Source organism: Hydractinia symbiolongicarpus, chromosome 8, assembly GCF_029227915.1.
Source record: "Hydractinia symbiolongicarpus strain clone_291-10 chromosome 8, HSymV2.1, whole genome shotgun sequence".
Lineage (NCBI taxonomy): Eukaryota > Metazoa > Cnidaria > Hydrozoa > Anthoathecata > Hydractiniidae > Hydractinia > Hydractinia symbiolongicarpus.
This window is the reverse complement of record NC_079882.1, coordinates 28,543,384-28,568,497: the sequence shown is the minus strand read 5'-3', so window position 1 is coordinate 28,568,497 and position 25,114 is coordinate 28,543,384. Positions and strand designations below refer to the sequence as shown.

General features: G+C 40.3%; 2 protein-coding genes across 2 annotated transcripts in view; both read left to right on the top strand.

Annotated features, from left to right (window-relative positions):
• Window positions 1-25,114, top strand: part of LOC130655072 (uncharacterized) — a 94,744-nt gene that overhangs the window by 45,691 nt on the left and 23,939 nt on the right. The gene's annotated exons all lie outside the window — the stretch shown is intronic.
• Window positions 8,837-12,454, top strand: LOC130655067 (alpha-(1,3)-fucosyltransferase C-like). Its single transcript, XM_057457767.1, has one exon. The coding sequence runs from the start codon at window positions 9,047-9,049 to the stop codon at window positions 10,334-10,336; it is 1,290 nt and encodes a 429-aa protein (XP_057313750.1). The 5' UTR covers window positions 8,837-9,046; the 3' UTR covers window positions 10,337-12,454.

The window sequence follows — 25,114 nt, the reverse complement described above, 5'->3', positions numbered from 1 at the left end:
AACAACCGAATCTGTGATGTATGGATTGCTTCTAAAACAAGAGCTTTTTTCTAAATTTTTATCAAAGGTCTAATTTACGGAAACAACCGCATCTCTTATGTAATACTGATCACTCGCCTTCACTAATGGTATTTGGAACATGCATTGATTGTGATGTATTCTGTAAGACTCAAACAAACTGATCATGTCTCGTTGGGTAAGCGCAGTAAAACACAAGATGTGAAATTGAAAATGAATATTTAGGCGTGTCTGCTAAATTTGTTTCTTTGTCTCTGATATTATGATGACCACTGGCGAATCGGCCATCGTGGCTTGTTTATCTACCAACTACAATTGATGTACTGATAAGAATCTTTTTGTGGGAAGATTTCCAGATAATTTTTCGTTTGTATATAGTGCGAGACCATTATGGCGATGGTAGTCATTTGAACGCTGTTTTCCCCAGTTCACTTTAACTGAAAAGTTAGAATATTTTTTGAAACTATTTGTATGAAGCTTAACTGTTGTAAGCCCCTGCCCTTCTTAACCATAGTGCTCTGTGAATAATTATTTTTCTTGTAAATAGAGTTTGTATAGTGATAAATTGTAATTGCCTTTTTAGTCAGATTCTAAATGTGGATGCCTATGTTGCGCAGCACTAGAAAAAGACGCCGCACCACACTATACTACAGGCTACTACGCTCTACTTCAGCGTACTACGCTGTACTACTACGCTCTACTACAGGCTACTACACTCTACTACAAGCTACCACAGGTTACTACACTCTACTACAGAGAAATACGCTTTACTACAGAGAAATACGCTCTACCACGCTCTACTACACGCTACTACACTCTACTACAGAGAAATACGCTTTACTACAGAGAAATACGCTCTATTACAGAGAAATACGCTCAACTACACTCTACTACAAGCTACTACACTCTACTACAAGCTACTACGCTCTACTACAGGCTACTACACTCTACTACACTCTACTACAGAGAAATACGCTTTACTACAGAGAAATACGCTCTACCACGCTCTACTACACGCTACTACACTCTACTACAGAGAAATACGCTTTACTACAGAGAAATACGCTCTATTACAGAGAAATACGCTCTACTACACTCTACTACAAGCTACTACACTCTACTACAGCTACTACACTCTGCTACAGAGAAATACGCTCTACTACACTCTACTACACGCTACTACACTCTACTACAGAGAAATACGCTTTACTACAGAGAAATACGCTCTACTACAGAGAAATACGTTCTACTACGGCCTGCTACAGAAAATAACGTACTGCTACACATCGCTACGAAAAATTACGCTTTACTACATTGTACTACAAGGAAAGAGGGGGTTTGCTACACTCGACAACAGACATTGATGAGCCCCACACTACAATGTGCTTTATGGAGAATAGCACATCATTATCTCCACAAGGCTTGGGAACGTACATAGGTCTAACGCATGTTGAATACTATATCTCCTTCATATTCAGGAAGTAATACGTGGACGACTTACCGAAAAAACTGGGTCTAGTTTGGGGTAAACAAACTGGGACCTGAAGAAAGAACTATTTGGCGCTTATTTCAAATCCCACATCAGTAGACTGGATAGTGGTCTTGATAATGCAAGTATTTATTGTATATGACGCTAGTATATCTGCATATTCGTTTAAGGGAGAACTAACGACTGATAATAAGTGTTATAGACCTATTTCCATGGTTTCCCTTTTTGATATTTTTCAATAAGGGAAGCGTACAAAAAAATTATAGGGCAATAGCAAAAGCAGGGAAGAGAGACAGGTATTCTTTCTAATACCACTCTTGAAAGACTCAAAGATAGGAGTGTTTAAGTAGACGGATCAAGGGACAAACATACACCAAAAAGCAAAATTATAAAAATATCAAAATAATAAAAATTATTTGCAATTAAAATGACTAATAACTCTACTCCTAAAATCTGTGACTGAACCTGTTACCGTATATCTATGGGCAGTGTATTGAAAATTTTTACATCCATTATAGAGAAGAAGTCAGATTATTTTGCGAGTTTTATTTATTTTGCAAGTTTCACTTTAGGAAAAAATAACATTATAGAGTTTTGACAAGTATTTTGACAATGGATTATAACTCTCTAGATCTTTACAAGTATTACAACCTAAACATTTCTTTACAAATTCAAAAACAAAGTTTAAGTCCAAATCCAGTAAAGGTATTTCCAAAATCAAAAATTTCTCTCCAAAGTAAAGTATAATCCAAGTTTAAAATCCAATGCCATTATCTTTATAATGCACAAAGCAGCTACACAATTTTAAATATCTAAATATAAAATGAAATTACCTTTAACCAAGCATTAATTACTAATTACAGCCTTTTAGCTAGCTACAATACACAGTGTCCTAAAAGCATTTTTGGGAGACCTCTAGCTAGCTAAGGTTTTTAGGATATATTAAGTTGCCTTTATTGTACAAAAAGAAATTAAAAGTACAAATAAGTGCCTAATAAAAGTATTTTTCAAAATATATATCATAAAATTAGTATCACAAAGATAAAAACAGATATCAAAAATCAAAACTGTCCTGCCGCCAGCAGTTCCGCAAGGCAAATGGCTGAATAAAACGTGAAGTCCAAAGTTCAACTTGCACCACCGAGTTCCGCAAATTCATAATGGCGCATAATCTGTGAAATGGTCTATAGTTGTTCAGTTGAACTTGTGAGTGCCTTACCACCTTTATTTTTTTTCCGAGTGAGGGTAGTTTTGGAAGTATTTATAACTCACATTTTACACATTTGTGATTTCAGAATTAGGATACTAATTTGACTTGGTGGGGAAAGTTGGACTTTAAACTTTCCTTGGAATGTTCTTGCTTATTTGTGTCACATTTTAAGCCTGTATCGTAAATTGTATTTGGTAAAAAAAATTATATTTAAAATTCCAAAAAATAATTTTCTGTTTAGATTTTTTCAGGCGAATGAAATTGTCCACTGATTTTGCTCAGTCAAAAATAAACTTTTCCTTGAGAGGATCACTTCACAAAACAATTTAAAAATTGTTGTTTGAAATAAACACAAAATGGTTACTGGTGTTACTACCAAGAAAAAAAATTCTGTAAAATTTTGTCCACAAAATGCTTGTCATGTCAAACTTTACATTTAGTAAGTGAAAGCAATGTGAAATTTTTGATTTTATATTTTCACAAATCGGCACTTCGAAAATTTTATCTAGTTTATTCTCTGTAAATAAACCATTTAAACAATTCTGCAAGATTAATTTTCAAGATTTCATGTAAGCAAGAAAACAAAATACATAAGGACCTGATTTTTAAGAACATTAAGACTGAGATTTTGACAAAAATTAAGCCTGTTTACAGCTGAAATCCAGACATTCTTATAAGAAAAAGTATATTATTGTATTCTCATCTTTTTTGGATAAAAACCTAAAAAAATAGGGTGCCATTTAACAGAAGACTTCACTTTTTCTATATATGGAGATTTATGATAAGCTCTATGCTCTATCAATTCATATTACTTACAAAACTATAAGTATTAAGGTTAACCATCACAATAATGCTTGATACAAATGTACAACTATTGACAGTCAGTAAGAGAGAGTAGTGACAGAGGGAGTGTGACAGTTACATAATCACAACAGCCAATAGTTTCAAAATATTGATTTTAAATACCATTTTACGCAAAAATGTTGAAAAATGATTTGTTGATTACTCATACATCTAAGCTATAAGTAACAACTCTGGAAAAAATACTTGTGAAAATGCTATAAGAAAATTCAGCCTTTCCATTATTCTTAATGTTAAAATCTCTTTACTCCCCTCCCCTTTACCCCAGAAGTCAATGTTACTTTCTTTAGTACTCCAGGTTTCTGGAGTACTTCTGTAAGCATCAGTCAAACATATTCAATATTGATTTTGGAAGAATGGAGCGCTCAATGATATTCACAATATGTTTTTCCAGGGTTGTAGCTTTTTTAATTGCTGGCTATTTGGCTACCAGCAAGCTAATTTTAATTTTTTTAAATGATCAGAGTAATACGAAGTACCGTTGAGCATTAGTAAACTATATATTGAGTTTTAGTTGTAAATTTACTTGGAAACAGTTATATAAAAATGTATTCACATCATTCTAAAAACGTGGCTAGGTTTTAGAGGTTTAGCTGGCTAATAAAATGATACACCCTTAAAAACTGCAATATTTTAACTTTTTTGTCACACTACCAACACCCTCTTTATAACTGTGTTAACTACGATTATGTGAAACTGCCTTTAAAACCTATAAAAGTCAACATTTTGTTGATACATTCTTCAAACTTGGATGTAAACAACCAGCATCCCGAAATTTGCTTATAACCAATCTCGTTTTCATGTTATTCTGCATTTTCGCATGCATATTTTGCGGAACCAAATGGATATGAAAATAGGTCTATTGCCCCTAGGCTTAGCCCGAGTTCCTGACCCTCTCGGCATTACGGAACTACACGGCACAGGGCCGCGAAAAGTAGAAAAAATCCAAAGTACAAGTCCCTCACTTAAAAACTGCATAAGAAGAATTAAAGTAAGTAAAGTCAGGTAGGCCGGGCTATATTGCCCCTTACTTTTGTCGAAATGTTTTCCGCGGTAAGCCTTTCTGGCTCTAGAAAAATGCCAGGGTTTCTCTTTAGGATAGCGAAATCTTATTTGTAATTTTAAATCCTAACTTTTAACGTATTCTCATGATATTATCTGTTACTAGTTGATAAGGCGTGATAAGGCCAGTAAAAATCCACTAGGAGAACAATGTCAAAGGAGAACCGTCACTTGAATTTTGATGGCGTCTGCAAGGACCAATCAATACACGAAAATTCTTTTTTCAAAAATTTCTTTACCCGTTAACTATATTTTCAGATCTTGAAACCCTGATCAAAAATAATGTATATGAACATGTAGTTACATTTAACGAACAGATTAGAATATATAACAAATTAAAATTTTTTGCCGACATCAACGAGCTAAACTTTGAAAAAGCCTGCAACTGAAAGACCTTCTACCAATGGAGCTTGGTCATAAAATAAAAGTTAAAAGATCAAATTAAATAAATGACTTTGCATCGCATTTAATGCTATGTATAAATATGAAATATATGTAAAGAGTAAGGGATTCATCATCATCATCATGCAATATTCTCAGCTTAACGTCTGTTTCCATGCTAGCTAGCACGGGGTATATTAATGGCCCTCTTCCAATCTGATCTAGACTGTTAGGTCTAAACTCAACTTTCTCTGTATCAAGTCTGTCCTTATAACCTCCTGCCACGTCTTTCTCGGTCTGCCTCTGGGCTTTGCCCCAGGAACTATCAAGTCTCCACACTTTCTTACCCAATTACCCTCCTCCATTCTTCCCAAGTGCCCCAGCCAATTCAATCTTTTTATCTGGATAACATCTTTTATTCTACGGATACTTATCCTGCTTCTTAGCTCATCTGAACTCTTTCTGTCTCTCAGATTGGCGTTACACATCCACCTAGCCATTCTCATATCATTCCTTTCTAAACGGTCAAAATCTTCCTGCTTCACTCCACATGTCTCGCTACCGTACAACATAACACTTCTTCCACAGGCCTCATACAACCTACCTTTTAACTCAATTGACAAGACTCTGCTAGTCAACAAAGGAAGTAACTCTCTGAACTTTTTCCAAGCAGAACCTCTCCTGCAAGTAACACTTCTCCGAACACCCCCTTCACTCCCCAACATGTCACCTAAGTAACAGAAGTTCTCGACTATCTCTGTTGTACACCATTAAAGCAGGAAATACTTCATTCTCTATAATCTCACCCTTGCAACACTTGCATACAAACTGAATTTAAGCTCTTAACCTTCCACCAATACTACTGCACTTCTTATGTACCCAATGCTTGCAAGTCTGACAAAAAATTGAGTTACTACCAACCCATTTCCTGCAAACTCCACAAGGCCACTTTCCAACTACAAGGTCTCACTTGGCTGCAATGCTACTAATCATGACTTTAGACTTTGCTGTGTTCACCCTTAGCCCTTTCTCTTCTAGTCCATTCTTCCGCTTCTCAAACTTTTCAACTAATTCTTCCATCAACTCTGCCATGAGAACCAAATCATCTGCATACAATAACTCCCATGGACAGCCTGTTCTGAACTCCATCATTGGCGCTTCTAAGACTAGAACAAACAACAAAGGACTAAGCACAGAACCCTAATGTACACCAACATCTACACTAAATTCATCACTAAGTGAATCGTTAATCCTGACACAACTTCTAGCATTCCTGTAGATAGACTGTGCCATCGTAACTAGCCACTCATTCACACCTATTTTTTTCATAGCCTACCAAATAACTGTATGTGGCACTCTGTCAAAAGCTTTCTCTAAATCTACAAAGGCAATATAGAGATTCTTTCTCTTTCCTAAATACTTTTCCTGAAGCTGTCTGAGTAAAAATATTGCATCTGTAGTGCCAAGCCCTGGAACAAAACCAAATTGCATCTTAATATCAATTCTTTCTCTAAGTAACTTTCAATCACTCTTTTTATAACTTTCATTACTTGATCAACAAACTTCAAACCTCTATAGTTATCTCTTTCTAATGCATCACCCTTGCTTTTGAAACAATTCACTATTACACTTGACTGCCACTCACTCGGAATAGCACCAGCCTTTATAATCTGATTAGCAAGACTTGTAATAAGCTCAACTTCAATATATCCAGATGCTTTTACCATCTCTTCAACAATACCTGATACTCCTGCAGCCTTGCCAATTTTCAATTTCCTAGTAGCCTCAACTACCCATTCTGTCTTGATCTGCATGGCTGCCCCTTCTACAACATCATCATCAGACAAATTATCCTCATCCCAATCAAAGTCAGTGTGAAGCAACCTCTGATAATAATTCTTCCAAGCTACCCTTTTCTCCTCGTACCTTCATCACATATCATCCTACGACTTTTGATATTAGTACAAGTCTGTAAACTTACAAAAATTTTACAAAATAATTCTAAACCGATTAGTCAAAGTGGCAATTTTTATCTGAGTGATATAAAAAATAATACTTTTCGCTAATGGTAAAAGTCCTATAATCTGTGCAAAAGTTGAAACATTGCTTTAAAACTTCATTTGGCATAGTTTAGACCAATTTGATGAAATGGAGCCCAATATATATTGAGCTACCATCATAATTCTTAAGTTTTTGAATTTCAGCATTTTTGGGGCCGCAGATAAAGCATTCTTTACAGCATATCTGTTTTAACAAAGATACAAGTGCAAAAACTATTAAAAGCAATTTTCGTGATTGAAATAAGTCAGATAGGGAATTTGTTTAAGCCCAAATGTTTTATTCAGTTTAAAGAAATTGTATAGAACTAGAATGTTTAACCTAAATTATGATGGTAAAAAGACTTAATCATAATGACGACTATGGTTTATGTGATAAAATTTTTGTTTGTCTTTCATTTATTACTGCATCAATTTAGTAATGTTTGACCATTTTACTTCCTGGGGCAATTTTTTTCAGCTCTGAAATTACTGGAAATTGGTTGTACAGCTACATGTCCTTGCTGCATGTCAGTGATAGTGCACGGATTGATGTGCTGCAACATTTACCATCATTAGAGCTTTTTCTTTACCTTGAGATATATAAACAATAAGCATCCTGTCCTATAAAAACATCAAGGTAAGTCATTTGATTTTTTTATTATTCCATCTTACACATGAGAATGCTTCTTTTTACAATTAAACTGGTGTAACACAATGGAATTTGTGGGGAATGGAGTTGTTTTTACTTGTTCTAGCCATACTTGGATTAGTTTGTTTTGGTAGACTAGTTGCAGTACCGCGGTCAGTGTTCTAATCGCAGAAAATTTTTGCCACCAGTTAACCAGTGTTTGTTTACATTATGAAATGTTAAAAATACTTATGCTCAGCCTCATATTCTGTTATTCTGTTTTGTCTGAAAGGTGTTGATGAAGCATGTGATGAGACTTTTAAAACAAACCATTTCTGTAATTTTGGATTAAATAATCCAAAAAAGTAAAAGCAAAATACCTTTTTCCTTTTTTTAAATAAGCTTATTGCGCATAAGTGTCTTTTTTTATTTTTTTATATGAATTATTTATTTTCTTTAATCCTCTGCTTCCTTGAGTCAAGCTTGCTTGACTAGATAGCAGACTGTCCATGTCTGGAAAAACTAATGTTGCATTATTAGGCATTTCCTAGGCATGCTGACGAGCCCTGACATTGGGCGAAACAGTCTTAAAATATCAGCATTAAAATCTTTGTTGTTATTGTTTATTATCTCTGAAGATTTCTGCAACCCTTCACACGATGGTTTGTTTTTTCTGTCAATTTAAAATGGTAGTAGAAAAGATGTGCAATTGGAGTATTTACGCTGTTTAGAGTGCGTCAAAATAGCGAAAATTTTCCCGCCTCACCCTGAGGGGCATGTAGATCCCAACATGTAGATCCCAAGTTATGAGGTTGTCAGCAAAAAATAAGAGGTCTGGGACGAGCAAACGAGGGTCATTTTGGCAAAAAATTTTGTTAATTCACCTTTATAATATTTATGCATTGATAAAGTTCCAACGCACATCCCTTAACAGGTCTAAAATTACTGATTACAGAAAAATAAATATGACATCATAATTTATGCAGCATAATTAAATCTGAAATTCTTTAATGTGAGTACCTTGAGAACGAAAAAAGCTTTAAATTTAAAAAGACTGTTTAACCAAAGCTCTATATTATAAGTTCAACATCATTTTATACCTTAGGTTCCGTTTAAAACTCGATCCTAAAAAAACCATAAAGAATTTTAAAATCCCTGTTTTACAATAGGTTCGAGAACCTCCTATGCACATTAATGCAGATTTTAGTATTAACCAATTAAATTGCCGTGAATAACATAAAAACAAAAAAACCTATTGTATTATATTCAATACTCTTTAGTAATCCAACAGTCAGCAAATGTTTTTGTAATTACCATCTAAGCCTGTAAGTTTGTTTGTTTTATCTTAATTACAAGTCATGTATATAAGCTGTATAATCTTGTGTTGTAATATTTTCCTTCTTGCCACTGTAAGAAATACAATGTTGTTATATTTTTTAGATTTTAACATGACTAATACTACTAAACTTACCTTGCCATATAATGAACGTGACAAATTTTTGTCTTGGTTGAAAAGTGCATTTGTTATTATGTTTATTACATCCATATTATTCATCCTTTTTAAATATCAACCAGATGTAAATGCTCTCGATAATAGAGAAATTCAACTTGCAGAACAGTTAATCAAGGAGAGAAAAAACGACCCGAAAAGATTGCGTGTCATTCTATTATGGAACCAAGTATGGGGTATTAAAAATTGGGGATATTCAAGACTACCTTCAGTGGATTTTATTGCTCATGGTTGCGAGGAAACAAACTGTATTGTTACTGACAATAAAGCTCTATTGCGTGAAGCTGATGCGGTGATATTTCATGCATATGATAACATGAAGAACGTTCCCCACTTTAGACTTCCACATCAAAGGTATGTTTTTATGGTTCACGAACCCCCTTGTAATATCCCTCAGCACAAATATGATTTTCTTAATTCTGCATTTAACTGGACTCAAACATACCGATGGGATTCTGATATCCCAATGCCGTATGGTGTAGTATGTAAGAGAGATAAGCCTAAACAGATTAATTATGATGAAATACTTCAGAAGAAGACAAAACCTGTTGCATGGATGGTTAGTAACTGCGAAGCACCCAGTAAGAGATTGGAATATGTTAAAGAACTGATGAAATACATTCAAGTTGATGTTTATGGAAAATGCGCAAAACTTCTTGGGCAAAATAATGTTTGTGGTAGGAAGACTCGAGACCAATGTATGCAAATGCTAGGTAGAGAATACAGATTTTATCTCGCATTTGAAAACTGCTTGACGAAGGATTATATAACTGAAAAGTATTTAGATATGTTATCAATAAACATTGTCCCTGTAGTACGAGGCGATGGAAATTATTCATCCATAGGTCCAGCAAACAGTTTTATAAATACCCGGAATTTCAAATCCCCAAAAGACTTGGCTAGCTACCTATTAGAGCTATCTCAAGATGATAACAAATACGTAAAATATTTAAAATGGAAAGAGAAGTACAATTTCGATCCAGAAGGATTGGAATGTTCTAATGTTGAATTTGGTCATTGTTTATTATGCAAAAAACTTAATAATCTAAGTGAACCGAAAAAGTTTTACAAAGATATTAAAAAATGGCATGGTAAATGTAGGGAAGCTGATGATATACCTTATGGTGAAAATGCTTAGAATATCATAATACTTTTTACTTGTCCAACTTTTCCATTTAGCAGTGTGAATTGTTTGGAGAAAATTTAGATGAATTGGCAAATTTTTTCCAAGTCTTACGATTTTTCTGATACACGTATAAAAAAACTACTCTTGTCTGTCTGTGTGTCCGCGAAAGCCGTGTCCATAACGGAAACACGAAATTTTTAAAATGCGCATCAATACCAAATGCGATATATTTCTGTCCACTTTGTTGCCACGGGTTAATTTAAAGGACGGGCAACCCCGTGGATTTTTCCACGGGCTAACGACTAGTCTGTTTAATAATAGCCGTATTTTGTCTTTTCGAAATTTTTAAAATGCGCACCAATACCAAATGCGATAAATTTTTGTCCACTTTGTTGCGACGGGTAATTTTAAAGGACAGGCGACCCCGTGGATTTTTCCACGGGCAACGACTCGTCTATATTATAATACCCGTATACGTCTGTCCGTCCGTCCGTCCGCCCGTCTGTCTGTCTGTCTGTCACGCAAAATGGTATACCTGCAATTATAAAAATTAACGTTAATTACAATAATTAGAGATCGTTACAATAACATGTTAATTACACTCTCATCTTCCCCTAGATAATTGGAATCGTTTAAATTTTTTTGCCAGTTCATGCTACCATGTTCGTTATTAATAGTATTGGAGATAATTTTACGTGACCGACATCAAAAGTGTGATATTAATATTGTTTCCTCATTATATTTAATATCTAACAAAAAGTCCGAATGTCCGTCCTTGTTTTAAAAATACGACATTTAAGTTCACAAAAAATTCAAAAAACGTCGGAGCGACCACGGCCCTGCTGCAGACTAGTCACGTGAACACGGCATCCAAGCCATGTTAACCCTATTATACCTAGGGGGGGGTTGAGCACAAAGTGTCCGCAGCAATTTCAATTGGGCATATCTCTTTTGGTGCATGACATTAAATGTTGAAATTTGGTGACTTTTCCTAACTTTTATTATAGATTATAGATTTCAGAAAAAAATTTTTTTAAAAAAATTTAATTTCCTGTAATTTCCCGCCATTTTTGAATTCATGGTCTGTGAATTTTTGTTTCAGCAAGTCAATATAAAACAGTTTTGTTGCGTTATTTTGTTATAAAATATTTTTATATATGCTAATGGATGTTTTTGTGTTACCATGGATACATACCACAACGTGTTTACAATGCAGACCAGAATTTTGCATTATCAAGACAGAAAATTTTATATATATGACGTTATTTCTGATCCCTATGATGTCATCAATTTTTTTTACCTGGAATGAGTTTCTACTAAGACATTCTGCAACTGTGCCAAGTTTCATCACTTAAACATAAGTGGTTCAAGATTTATGACCCGCGGGCACTTTCTTCCCCCGTCCAGGGTTACAAAGGCCAAAAAAGCTCAGGTAAATGGAACTTTCAAAAAAATTTATATCTCCACAAATAATTCTGTAAAATATTCTTTGAAGCGAGTATATTTTAACGCTGCGTAGTTGCAAGTTTTGCTTAAAGCCAGAGCAATTCGTGTGATTCGATGCTTTAAAGGTTAAGAAAATGGTGGAGTAGATTTGGAAAATCAACCATTTTTCATTATCTATAGACTACTTTTCGTGTTATTTTGATTTCATTTTGAGAACAATGGGCATGCGTAAAACCCCACATCAAAAACACTCCCTCAACACCCCCCAAAATAATCTGTGGCGTCATCAACACCCCACACCAACCCCCGCGAATGCGCATCCACCAATATTAATGATGTCATCGATATCACAAATCATGTAACCCTCACACGAAAATATGGCGACATTGCAAAAAACAACGGCATCGACTGATATTGCTGAGTCATCAAAAATCAACGCATGCGCAGTAAAACTCGGCATATTGACCACCACTCAAGGTTGAATTGTGTACGCAAGAAGAAGATGAGATGGAGGCAAGAAAGGTGGAAAAAATTGGTTGAGGAGGATTCCCCGGCGATCAGGTATGTACCAGATCTATTCAAGACGCAGGACATGTGCAACGAAGCTGTTGAGGAGAATTCATGGTTATTCAAGTATATCCCCGATAGGTTCAAGACACAAGGCATGTGTAGCAAGGCTGTTGGACAGTATCCCGGGATGCTCATGCATGTACCGGATCAATTCAAGGCACAAGACATGTGCAGCGAGGCTGTTGGAGAGTATCCCGACATGTTGGAGTATGTGCCGGACCAGTTCAAGACACAAGACATGTGCAAAGAAGCAGTTGAAAAGTATCCCCTTATGCTCATCCATGTATCAGATCAATTCAAGACGCAGGAAATGTGCAACGAAGCTGTTGAGGAGAATTCCTTTGCGCTCGGCGATGTACCGGACTGGTTTGTCACCCGGGACATGTGCCTCAGGGTTTCCGAAGATGAGCCTGAGCTACTCGGGGCCTATCGCTTGAGAAAAGGGGAGAAAGCTAGGATTAAGGAGGAGTTGCTTCCAGTAGCCTGGCATCCTGCCAGGGACATAAACTGGTGGTTCTCAGAGGGTGAAAAGGCAGACCTTGAGCTCTTGTGGAGTAAATGAACGATTAAGGAACACTGCGATGAATGTGAACGCGTGCTCGACGGGTACGACAGGTGCGATTGTGGACGAAGGTTTTTCATAACAGCTAGTTATGAAAAACCTGTCTGGTCCTGCTACCAGGAGTACATCACGTGCAATGGTGGTAGTTGCGATTGCGCAACGACAAAGAGGACCCTGGTTGAGGTTTTGTCTCCATAATAAAGAGGATGTTGATGAAATTTGGAGACAAAACAATTAAGACTGAAGACTTTTACACTAACGTGAGACCACTAAACATCGAAGAAGTGCAAGTCGAAAACATTGTGCTGAGCGATCCAATTCCAACCAACAAGGCCAAGGATGAGCGCTTCATAATTGGCTATCAGGACCAAGACAGCAACCTAGCACCGCTACTGCTCAAGACTCCTGAAAAGATCCGCTCCAAGGGTGTCTCATGCTTCAGTGAAGGCTCCGCGCTAACTATGTCATTCAATCTGGCCAGCTATCCTGAGTGGCTAGATCAATACAAGAAAATCCTGATCAAGGTGGATTCCTTGGAAGTGCATCGCTTGACCAACGGTGGCGTGAAAAATGGTCGCTACCTCAGAACTAAGCTGAAGGAGTGGGATAATGAGCTTAGAATCAACTTTCGCAAGAAAAAGATACCGCAGAAAAGTTGTGAGTGTAAGGCCATCGTGAACTTGGCGAGTATCTACAGGCAAGGTGCAAACTACTGCCTGCAGACCTACCTGGAAGAGTGTAAATAGAAAGAGGTTGAAAGATACAACGCTTGCTACTTTAATGACTATGATGACGACGCGATCGACAGCTTTACTGTCTTGTAAGTGCCTGCGCGAGGGCTTTGTATAGTTGACTTCAACCATGCAACAAACATGAAGTTTTCCGCAAAAAGGAGAAGCAAAATCACTAGGCATTCCTCGTTACTCTACGATGAATAAGGTTGAACTCCTCGAAGCCATTCGGGAGGTCAGGTACATAAATGTTTCAGCACAAACGGACGGGCCCAATTGCGAGCCTTGTACCAAAATTGCATGGCAGAAAAATCTTGAGCAATACTCAAGAGAGCTCGCTGTAAAGCAGCGACGTGTCGTATATGATGGCGGCCTTATCATCGATCAAGACACGGGAGAAGTACTCGAGATAGAGTAGCAGGTTATCTAGTGTGTTGAACAACACACTAGGTTCGAGAGATTATGAATACGCAGGTGGGTTTTCTAGGTACCGCTGACATACTGTGCAGATTGAAGTTTTTTCATAAGTTCCTCCTTGGACCCCTGTCTGCCCTGTGCCACCAGCTGCTGACATTCTTGCTCATTGATAGAGTCCACGATCTTCTTGATACGTTGTCTGATCTGCTCCTTCATCATCATGTACTTTTGTTTTTCCTGTACTGTACTGGCTAAACTCATAGTCGATGATGACCCCATTCTCCACGGCCCTGCTGATCAGGTCGATGATTGAGTTGAACTTAGTCTCCGCCAGTAGTCTTATCCCCTCGTGTTTCTTGGATTTTGCCCCCAGTCTCTTCCCAGCGTTCCGCAGACCGGATTGGTTGAGTCCCACGGCAATGGTTATACCTCCCATGGCTATGCACAGTGGGCCTTGAGGTTGTAGACCTGTGAACTGTCCTCCTGCGTGTCTTCCGCAGGTGCACTTGGTAAATTAGGGTAAAACTTGATAACATCAGTCATTTATTGTATCAGTAGGTGCATTGTAATTCCCACGAACGAAACGTTCTTATTGTGGTGATACTCGTCTGTCAACCTGAACTCCAGCCTGTCTGTTGACCCCTTCAGGGGAAGGGTTGTCAAAACTCCATGTAAGCATGTCTCCCCATGCATTTAGCTCTTTGGTAGGAAGCATGACGAGGATTTTCGATTTCTCCAATCCAGTAGGCAATCATCTTCGTCCAGCTGAGAGCAAACGAGTCTCAGCCACTGGTACACGTCGGTCTTGTAGGCTGAATCGTAGTCGCCCTTTGTGTAGAACTTCTTGCGGGGATCAAAGGGTAGGCCTAGGAGCTTGTGTAGTGGTTCAGTCATGACGAGTGTGTATCCGTCATTGACACGGAGCCTGCAGAGTCCATTTTTCAGGACAAACAGCTTAATCTTGTCTCCTGCCTGACTGTTGACAATGGCCACTAGACCCTCTATTCTGTACAAGTCGTTCATGATGTCGATGCGGAGCTCCTCCTGATCATACCCTACCTTACGGATGGTGAAGTTGTTGTTGCTGTAGATATTCAGCCACATAGGTCGAATACTAATAGATTTTAGAGCCCTAGGTAATCCTCGAATATCGTATTCTTTAAAATAACATGAACATTTACTCGTACAACCCGAGGGTAAGGTATGCACCCAACCTCGGGAGATAGTTGGAAAGTCTTAAGGGAGATGACCTCTCAATGCAGGACATCGTTATTAACTCAAAGGGGTCTTCCTTCAGGGTGGAATTTCCAGACATCTTCGTTAACCACGAATTCCACTCAGGCACAGCAGTGAAGGAGTGGCAGAGCCACCCTTTCAGTCTCTGGTCTACTCAGCTTAACTTTGCTACCTACTGTGCATCATCCGCTTGTGGCATTTCCATGCAGCATCTGACCGCATCTTTGCCACTAGTTCGTGCCGTCTACCGCTTCCACGTCTACTTCCAGATCTGAAAAAATTCTATCAGAGCTCGACGTCTCCCTAGGTTTCGACGTCTCAACAACCCCTTCAACAAGCAGAAGTTCCGCCAACTGGCTCGCAAATTTGGGGTAAGCGACAGCGAGCAGGAGTGGAGGAACGAGACCCTCTTCAGTAGCTGGCAACTTCATCGCTCGGACTACCCTGGCTCAGGGCCTAGCTATCTCGACAAGGACTTGTGGAGTCAGTGGATCATTGAAAAATCACAGGGCCTCGCTCGTATTGGTATTGAGCGCCTATCGCAAAGCGTGCGCTTCAATGCTTACTTGATACTGGAGAGTCAGGCGAACGCGAGATCTGGAATCATTGGGAGCGAGGGAAGTGCAATTGCAGGGGATAGCGATACAGGAAAGGAAATTGCCGAATTCTAAAATGTGCTGAAATATGCGCGGTCCAAGGTGGATTTCATCGTTGCCCACGGGGTCTACATGATCCCGAGTGATATGAGCCTTCACATAGGAAGTGTCGACTTATCGCCTTCTGCGATCTTCATCAGAGTCTCCTTGATGTGTAGCAGTTGGCTCTGAGTGTCGGAGGATAGTAAGCCGGGTGCTGCTTGGCATCTTTTTGATCCTGTAGTCGTTCAAGATCTTCCCTAGCCTTGGCAATGTCTTCGCTCCAGATAGTTTTCTGTTCCTCGGATACTCCAGGTGTAGCTTTCTTGATCTCGAGCCTTTTTATCTTGCCTTCTGCGTTGGTGATCTCGCTGTCGTAGAAGATTATCTTGCTTTTCAAGCGCTTCAGGTTACTCCTTAGCGTTTGAAGCTCGAAGTTGAGCCCTCTTCTTTCACGCTCAGGGAAGTTTCTTCAACAAGGCTTTCCGTGTCATTCAGGACGTTCTCGAGCAGCGGCATCATTTCGATATCATTGGCCTTATCTTCAACGTGATTCAATTCGTTAAGGAGTTTCTGAGCCATAGCTTTACTGCCTTTGGCGTAGTATAGTCGGTAAAGTTTGGCGTGGTATAGTCGGTAAACTCCATGGCTCGCAAGCGAGCCGCGCCTAACCTCCTCCGTATCTCGACAACGCTCCTCAATTCACCATTCCCTTTCGCGACATCTACACCATCAAAAAGCAGCTGGTTTCCTTCTAACTCAAAATCGTTGTAAAATCTCGCGCTCGGCTCCCCCAGCTCATCACCAAGACGTTCGAAAATACTATCAATTTTAGATCTTAGTAGCTCCTGCCTTGCCGTGAGAGTAGACCTGTCGTTCCCCAAGTATGATCGCGAGAACAACCTAATTCTGGAGGGTATTAACCCGAATGATGGCACCATTCGCGCCCTACAGGTAAAAGAGACCGATCATGTAGGCAATGATGAAGAAAAGGCAATCATGGCAGCCTATGGCAACACCTTTTGCATCCCCCTCAGCAAGATGAGACGAGTTGACGGCAGATCTACCCTTCTACCAGGGAGGGCTCTACGACAGTCTACAGTTCGTACTACATTTCGCACAGCACAGCGACGTCATCAAAGATTCTGGCACGGCAGCCTCTGGAAGCACGGAAGCTAAACCCACTGACGCCCAGTACAAGATCAGCAACATCGCCCTGGACTTTGACAAGGTGCTCCACAAGGGTCTCGCAAATGCCAAGATGTCCAGATATTCGAGGCTGGCCTTGCCGTACGAATGCATCCTGCGCAGCAAGGTGGTGAGCTTGAAAAAGACTAATACGAGCTACAACCTCCAGATCGATACTCCTGCCAAGTCTTTGAAGGGCGTCTTACTACTATTCGTGGATCCGGGCAAAATCAAGGCCTACAGTGGAGTCAACAAGGTCTTCTACAATCGAAAGATCAAGAAAATCTCAATCACGGTGGAAGGTGAGCCGAATGAACTGTATAGCCACGCCATGCTACCCAAGGACCATCTCGAACAAGTCGTGAACATCTTTAGTAGCCACGACTCGGAGGTGACCATTGGGCAGTTCTTCACGGAAAGATACGCTCTGTTTGTTGATTTCCGAGCAACCCCGGACCAAACCCTTCACGGTTCTGGAAAACAATTGCAGAGGTTGTCGGACGGTATAACGTTGCATATAACGAAGAAAGCCGATGGAACTGGGGATATACGCTGTTATGTGTATTTGCTGCAGGATGCCGAATTGAACATCCTCGACGGGCGCTTCCACTCTGTGGAATATTAAATAAAATGGCAACCACTGGCGTACTGGTAGCTGGTGCGGCTATCAATGCACTAGCGTTTTCTGGTTCAAACTTTCTGTTCAGCAAGCTCTCGGGGCATAGTGAAGCAGAGCGGAAACGGCACAACAAAGCGGTCGAACAACTTTTAGCGGCTCAGCAACAGTGGGTGAGAGACAGGCAAATAGAAATTGATTGGTACAATCAGCAGCGATAGCTTAAAAGACAGGCTGGAGAGAGTTTATAGGAACTCTACGAGGGGATGAGACAGTACTACATCGCCACGATTGAAAAAGCTCCCAAATTTTCCGACTTCTACGTACCCTCGAAGCAACAACAAGACGGTGAATTGACGTTCATCGTAGGATCCTTAGCCCTCCTCGGTTTCGCAGCGTACAAGTATATGTAAGGCCGCGGAACGCTTTCGATATGTAATAACATGTCGAAAGTAAAGCATATCGTTACTGAGAAGAAGGCAGGAAAGCTAAGCCAAATTTACTACACCCCGGAGCATCTCTGGACTATTCGGAAGGCGATCAAATTACTCGTTGAGCAGAGCGGTCTCTCTAAGAAGAAGGTTACTCACTGGCTGAGGAGACAGCTGCTCTGGCTCCGACAAATCAAAGGCCCTAAGCGCATCAACTACCCACATTTCACCATCACGAAACCAAACGAAATGCACCAATTCGACTTGCTCTATATGCCCCATGATCGAGTCTATGGTATATTCTCACAGGCATCGACGTAGGCTCAAGGTACAAAGTGGCGAGACATTTGCGTACGAAAAAGGCTAGCGAAGTCGCTGACATGCTCAAGGACATTTACAAAGCAGGACCTCTCTGATATCCAAAGACCTTCCAGTGCGACAACGGTAGTGAGTTCAAGTCTGACGTTATGAAGCTGCTAGAGGGCAAAGGTGTTGAAATTAAGCGTGTAACTACCAAATACCACCATACTATCACGGCGTTTGTCGAGTCCTACAACAAGGTCCTCGCGCAGAGACTGTTCAAGCCCCTGGATGCGCAAGAGTTGGTTTCTGCGGAGACGAGTAGCATCTGGGTGAAAAATCTGTACAATATCGTCAAAAGTCTCAACAACACCAAGACAGCCATGATCGGCATGAACCTTCGAAGACGATCAAACTCAAGGAGGTGCCGCTTGTGTCAAATCAAGAATACACTGAAGAAAAGCCCCTACTGAGGCCTGGAGAAGAGCATGGTGATCAAAAAAGACGTGGAACTGATGCTTGGTGGAGCAAAAAGTCGTATAGACTCGATCGTATAGTAGCGGGTAGCCGTCTGTTGTACTATCTTGACGGTGGTCCTGAACGTAGTTTTGTGGGAGAGGAATTGATGCTAGTCCCGAAGGATGTTAAAGTACCTCCAGAGCATATCAAGGAGTGGTAAATTTCTCGACTCCGAAGGCCATTTCGCTGGTTCCCCCGCTGCGGGAAAACCGGTCAGTTGGCAGTTGATAAGTGTCGTTCTAGCAACGACACTACTCAATTTTGACCTTCCTTTACCTATTATCATATTTTGACCTTCCTCTTCCTTACCATGTAGCTCAAAGCGTGGTTTCGACGCCTTGAAACATGTGGCGAATATCAACAAATTTTGTGACTCTTGTGACTCACAAAAATCTCGTAAGCTGTCGCATCACCTCCTTACGCCCCTTAGTTTTCTAATGCTGGAACACCTAGATCGTACAAATCATCTCGAAAAAGGTCTATAAGCTTGTAGTTACATCGGTACCGCTCCACGTGCCTTTCCTCTTGAAATCGATGGAAAGCGTGTAAACCGTTAGGGTTGTCTATGACTACAATCTCTTCGGAATTTGGAAATTGAACACTTAACAATCTCCTTTTGGTGGGAATAGCACGTCTTTGAACATGTGCACAGTTGTACAAAAAAAGATGATACTCGTCATCGTCCTGCGCGGTATGCTTGCGATAGATCATGATGACGTTGTTTTTCCTTGGATCCTGCGCATATGGTACAAACCTTTCTCGAAGACTTGTATTTTCCTGGCTCTGTACTGCAAGTTGTCGTTCTCTGTCGTCCAGTTCCTTCTTCCAGCACCATAAGTTGTCTATCCCTGTCTTCGAGGTCATCTTCAAGGAGCGCTAGGGCTGTATTTTTTTCTTTGACTAGCTCCTGAAATTTTTTCACCCCATTTTTTGCAAGCCACTTCATCAACCCAACAACTTTGGGCTTTCTTGATGTGGCAGCAATTTCCAGGGCACCATCTAATGTCACGAACATATCGTGTGGTTTTTTCGCTCCGGAAGTGTATGTACCACATACGCTTCCTATTTCTTCCCTTAATGATATCATATGACGATCGAGGTTATACTGTCTAACATTTTCAATCCCCAAAAACCTCCTGAGATCTGCTCTTTTGAAGAGGGGCTGACCCCGGCTGTCTACCAGAGTCTCGATGGCTCCCGCGGGCATGGCGTTAAACAGACTAACTTGTGAAGACATTTTTCTTGTAACCTTGGAACTCGATCAAGGGGCCCATCTCATGGGCCACATGGAGCTTAGTAATAGCGTGAGATCTCCACCTCCTTGCATAGCTGACCGGGATAGGGTGCCACCTTCCCCCGATATTTCTGCGTGTGCTGCCAGCATTAACAAATGAATCCGACAAAATTGATCTGGATGAATGACGACGAGTTCAGAGACAAGGTAGAGTCCGTCCCCAAGTTTGGAGAGTGTAGCCAAAATTTTCGAGCCATCGCTTGATGAAGCCGTTCGCTCGCGACATGGCCATTTCCTACGTCTTCCACAGCAAACAATTCGAGAGCACGTTTCCTCTTGGTATAAAGTACGGAGATATATACAAGATCCTATCAAACCTGGGGGATGTGGGCCTTCCCGAGCTGTGAAACTCTGATGGAAACTCGAGCTCTCCAGCAGCCAACAGAACTCAGCTGGCACAGCACCTGCGCGCGCTAAACTACCTGCGCAGCCAGGAAAGGCTTTCGCTCGAGGGGGTGCTGAAAACTCACGGGGTGCTAATGAAAGGGTCCGTAGACTCCCAGGGTAGCCCAATCTTGGTGGGAGAGCTTAGGACCTTTGGCGTTAATAATGGCGTCAACAACTACATGGACCACATGGAGGTGGAGCAAAGTCTTAAAAAGCTCATCGACTGGTACGAGAACAAGGCCCACGTTGACGAAATGGAAACAAGCCACAAGTTGTTATGAAATTTTTTAAAGATCCACCCTTTTCACGACGGCAATGGGAGAATGGCCAGGTTGCTGTTCAGCTACCACATGTTTCGGACTGGCACGCCTTTTGCCGTGTGCATAACCAGCGGAAATTCAAAATCGCGAAAGCACTACAACGCGGCGATCAGGTGAGAAGACCTCATCGACTTTAACACGAGCGATCTGTACACACTCCTGACGTATTCCAAATACTTGGCCTGGAAAAACTTTATCAACCATCACAGAGTCGCAGACTGCGCTAGCAAGGCCACGATAGAAGGATAGGGAGCTAAACGGGTGGATCAGCGATCCACCCGTAGTTATTCAATCGAGAATCCTCCAGATTCTAGGGTGCTCTAATCTAATGTAAAGGCAAGTATGTTTGGACTTTATGAGCTCGGCCTTGATAGCCTCCCAGTCACTGATCATGTTCGTTTCATCGTTGATCAATTTTATATCCTGCACCTCGTGGGGGTACCACATGATTAGCTACTTCTTCTGCCTTCTCAGATTCTTCGGGATGGCCGTGTAGCTTTGAGTGAGTAACCAGAGACTGTGCTTTTTGTGCCTATAACTGATGGTGAGCTCGAGCAGGGGTTGTCGGCGATCATGTCGTCAACGATAAAGAGGGTCTCCTTACCCGCCAAGAGCTCCGAGAATTTTTTGATGAAGTCGAACAGCTAGTCCTTGGGCTCTATGAGAAAGACGTAGTCATCTTTCCACAGCGAGGATCTATCGAGGTAGGTTTTGTTCCAGCGAATGGTCAGACATAGAATGACTATGTTGTACCAGTGACCCTTGTACTTGTTCTCCAGGAGGTCAAGGACCCGCTGGGTCTTGGCGCAGCTTGTCGGCCCACTGAAGATTGCTGTATGCTGATCCTTCACTACGTCTAGAGTTATTTATTCAGGACCGTGTTTGCCCTCTGCAACAAACACGGCTTTTTCGCTGGACAGTTATTTCGGAGGCATTAAGGAATTTATACCAACCTTGTTTTATCGCATAATCGTCGAATAATATCGGTTCCGTCATATAGCCAGCAAGCTTTAAACCGTCCTCCAGGTCCATCTTGGCTCCTGGTCTAGAAACTCTCAGCGTCTTTTTTGCGCCTAGTGCTAAAACAATAGTATACGATACCAGTCTGACAGATTCCCACAAGGAATCAACGACTTCTTTCTGATACTCTTTGCTGCTCATTTATTAAGGGCTATTTCATCTTGAAAATGTCAATCTTCTGAGGCGTGGGCTGTCGCGTGGACTGACGCTGTTCGCGTTGCTGGTGCGCTGGGCGATGCTCACCAGGCTGCTCTTTTTCACCCTTCTGCTTACGTGGGAAAACGTAATAGACCCCAACTCCTACACAGGCGAGTACGGCAACAAGGCCTCCACCAAGGTATACACCACCTAACTGTAGAGAAGAAACCCTAGAACTTGCACCGGAAGAGGTTTTGACTGTAGATTCTACAGTGCTCTCTTGTTGTTTCAGTTCCTCCTTCCTCTTCTTTAACAGTGCCGCCAACTTGTGACCTTGCGCAACTCTTCCCGGATGCGTGATACTGGACACGTGATAACTCTCTCTTCTTGTGTCTGAACTTCAGTCATTTCTTGTATATTGCGAGACATACAAAAATACTCTTCTTTACTCTTCTTCATCATCTCGTGCCTCAGGCTCACGCTTCGGAAACCCTGAGGCACATGTCCCGGGTGACAAGCCAGTCCGGTACATCGCTGAGCGCAAAGGAATTCTCCTCAACAGCTTCGTTGCACATGTCCTGCGTCTTGAATTGATCTGGTACATGCATGAGCATAAAGGGATACTTTTCAACTGCCCCGTTGCACATGTCTTGTGTCTTGAACTGGTCAAGCACATACTCCAACATGTCGGGATACCCTCCAACAGCCTTGCTGCAAATGTCTTGTGCCTTGAGTTGATCCGGTACATGCATGAGCATCCCAGGATACACTCCAACAGCCTTGCTTAACATGCCTTGTGTCTTGAACCTGTCCGGGATATACTTGAATATCCATGAATTCTCCTCAACAGCTTCGTTGCACATGTCCTGCGTCTTGAATTGATCTGGTACATACCTGATCGCCGGGGAATCCTCCTCAACCAATTTTTTCCACCTTTCTTTCCTCCATCTCATCTTCTCCTTACGTACACAATTCAACCTTGAGGGGTGGTCAATATGCCGAGTTTTACTGCACATGCGTTGATTTTTAATGACTCAGCAATATCGGTCGATGCCGTCGTTTTTTTTGCAATGTCAGTATATTTTCGTGTGAGGATTACATGATTTGTGATATCGATAACGTCATTAGTTTTGGTGGATGCGCATGCGCGTGAGCGGGGGGTGGTGGGGGGTGTTGATGACGTCACAGTTTTTTTTGGGGGGGGGTGTTGAGGGAGTGTTTTTGATGTGGGGTTTGACCGGGTGAAAGTGTCGAAGGAGCGCTAAAGTACTTATGGTCATCCCCTACTACTACTACTTTTGCGTAGGTAAGAAGGCAGAACTCACAAGGGGTAAAATGGCTATTATTAAAGATTAGAGAATCTCTTTAAAGGAGAGGCGAACAAAAAACTTTTTTGTGGCAGCCACAAAATAAATTTTAGGTAAGGTGGTAAAAATTAAGGAACGTCTAACCCAAAATCTAATAAAATAACTACTATAACGACACACAAATAACAATGTTTCATAAATAAATATCCATATTTCTTCCTAGCAACATTTTTACAAATTTTTTATAGCTATGTAGGTAGAAAAGAAGCAAGTTTGAGATGTACTTACGAATAAACATTAAAAATAATACCTTTAACTCAAGATAGCCAAGAATATTTTACATACAATCGTTACATACATTTTATAACCTTCGTTAATACTTCTTGGAACTTTATAAACATCTTCTACGGCCAATAATAACATTCTTTTCGTATTTTGATTCCGTTTTTCACAATATACATCCAATTTCGAACGATGAAGTTTGTTGTGATGAGATGGCGCCAAATTTGATAAATACACAGACCGTAAACTTTTAACAACAAATCGAACGTGCAATATGGCAGTTTCAGCTTTGTTTACAAATCTTTATTTTCTTTACCTTTACTCATGAATTACTAAGTTTAGTAATGAAAATAAAAATATTTTCGTCGTGTTATTCAACTAATAGCATATTTTCCATTTTGATCTTTAACTTTTGTATTATTTTTTATAAAACAGTGTGATCATCGAAGCGTGGCCATCAATGTAGAGAAAGATCTATTATTGTTTCTGTGTGAAATGTGTGAAAATACTGAGTTATAAAATGAATGATTCAGCATTCAAGGATAAAAGTAAAAACTGGTATTTTTTAATAAATTTCTAATGAAGAGATTTTCAGGGTATAATGTGAATATAATAACGAGTTGTTGTGCTGCAAAGTTTTAAGCCACAAACTCACCTTTTTTAAATAAACAGCTTTAATTTACTAACCCACTTAATGTAAAAACAGCATATCTTTTGGCAAAACCTTTTGATGCTAATTAATATTACAAAAGCTAAACAATTGTCAAGATTTTACGGGATTTTCCAGACCAGCGGATCTGGTCTTTGAAATTATCTCAGGCATCATGAAATTTCAATCAGCAGCCGTGCCACACGGCTGTTCGCCTCTCCTTTAATTGCCGCCCCATAAGGGCGGCTCTTAGTCCACCAGGCGTGAATAAAAAAGATTTTTTTCTTAGCGAAATCTTGCCTTTCGTGCTGTGCTACTCGATTTCGTGTAAACAAACTACTTAAGAAGTACAGATTCGAAGTAGCACAAACTTTATAATAAACGAATAGAACCTAAGAAAAATTAATTGTGAAGCTGTACTTAAAAGCCAGGCTTGAGCAATCAAACTGTCATGGTGGCGACCATAGAAAGGCTTAACTTTATACATTCTTGCATTACATAGCTGTGAAAAATACTGTTGATAATGTTGATAGCTAGCTAGATCAATTTCCATGCTGGACTCATCATTTGAACACTGCTTAAAAATCCTACCCCCTGGAGGTAGCTAGAGCCGTCATCAAAAATATGTTGCGTTGGCGTCCCCCGATCGACTCACTTTTGGTAATAAAAACCCAAGTCGGTAAGTCGGAAAAAGACCGGGAAAAAATTTCGCGAAATATTTTGCAAAAAGAAAATTTTTTTC

Excerpts from the sequence above, each read along its gene's own strand:
- LOC130655067 (XM_057457767.1), top strand. The coding sequence starts at position 9,047 with ATGTATATAAGCTGTATAATCTTGTGTTGTAATATTTTCCTTCTTGCC.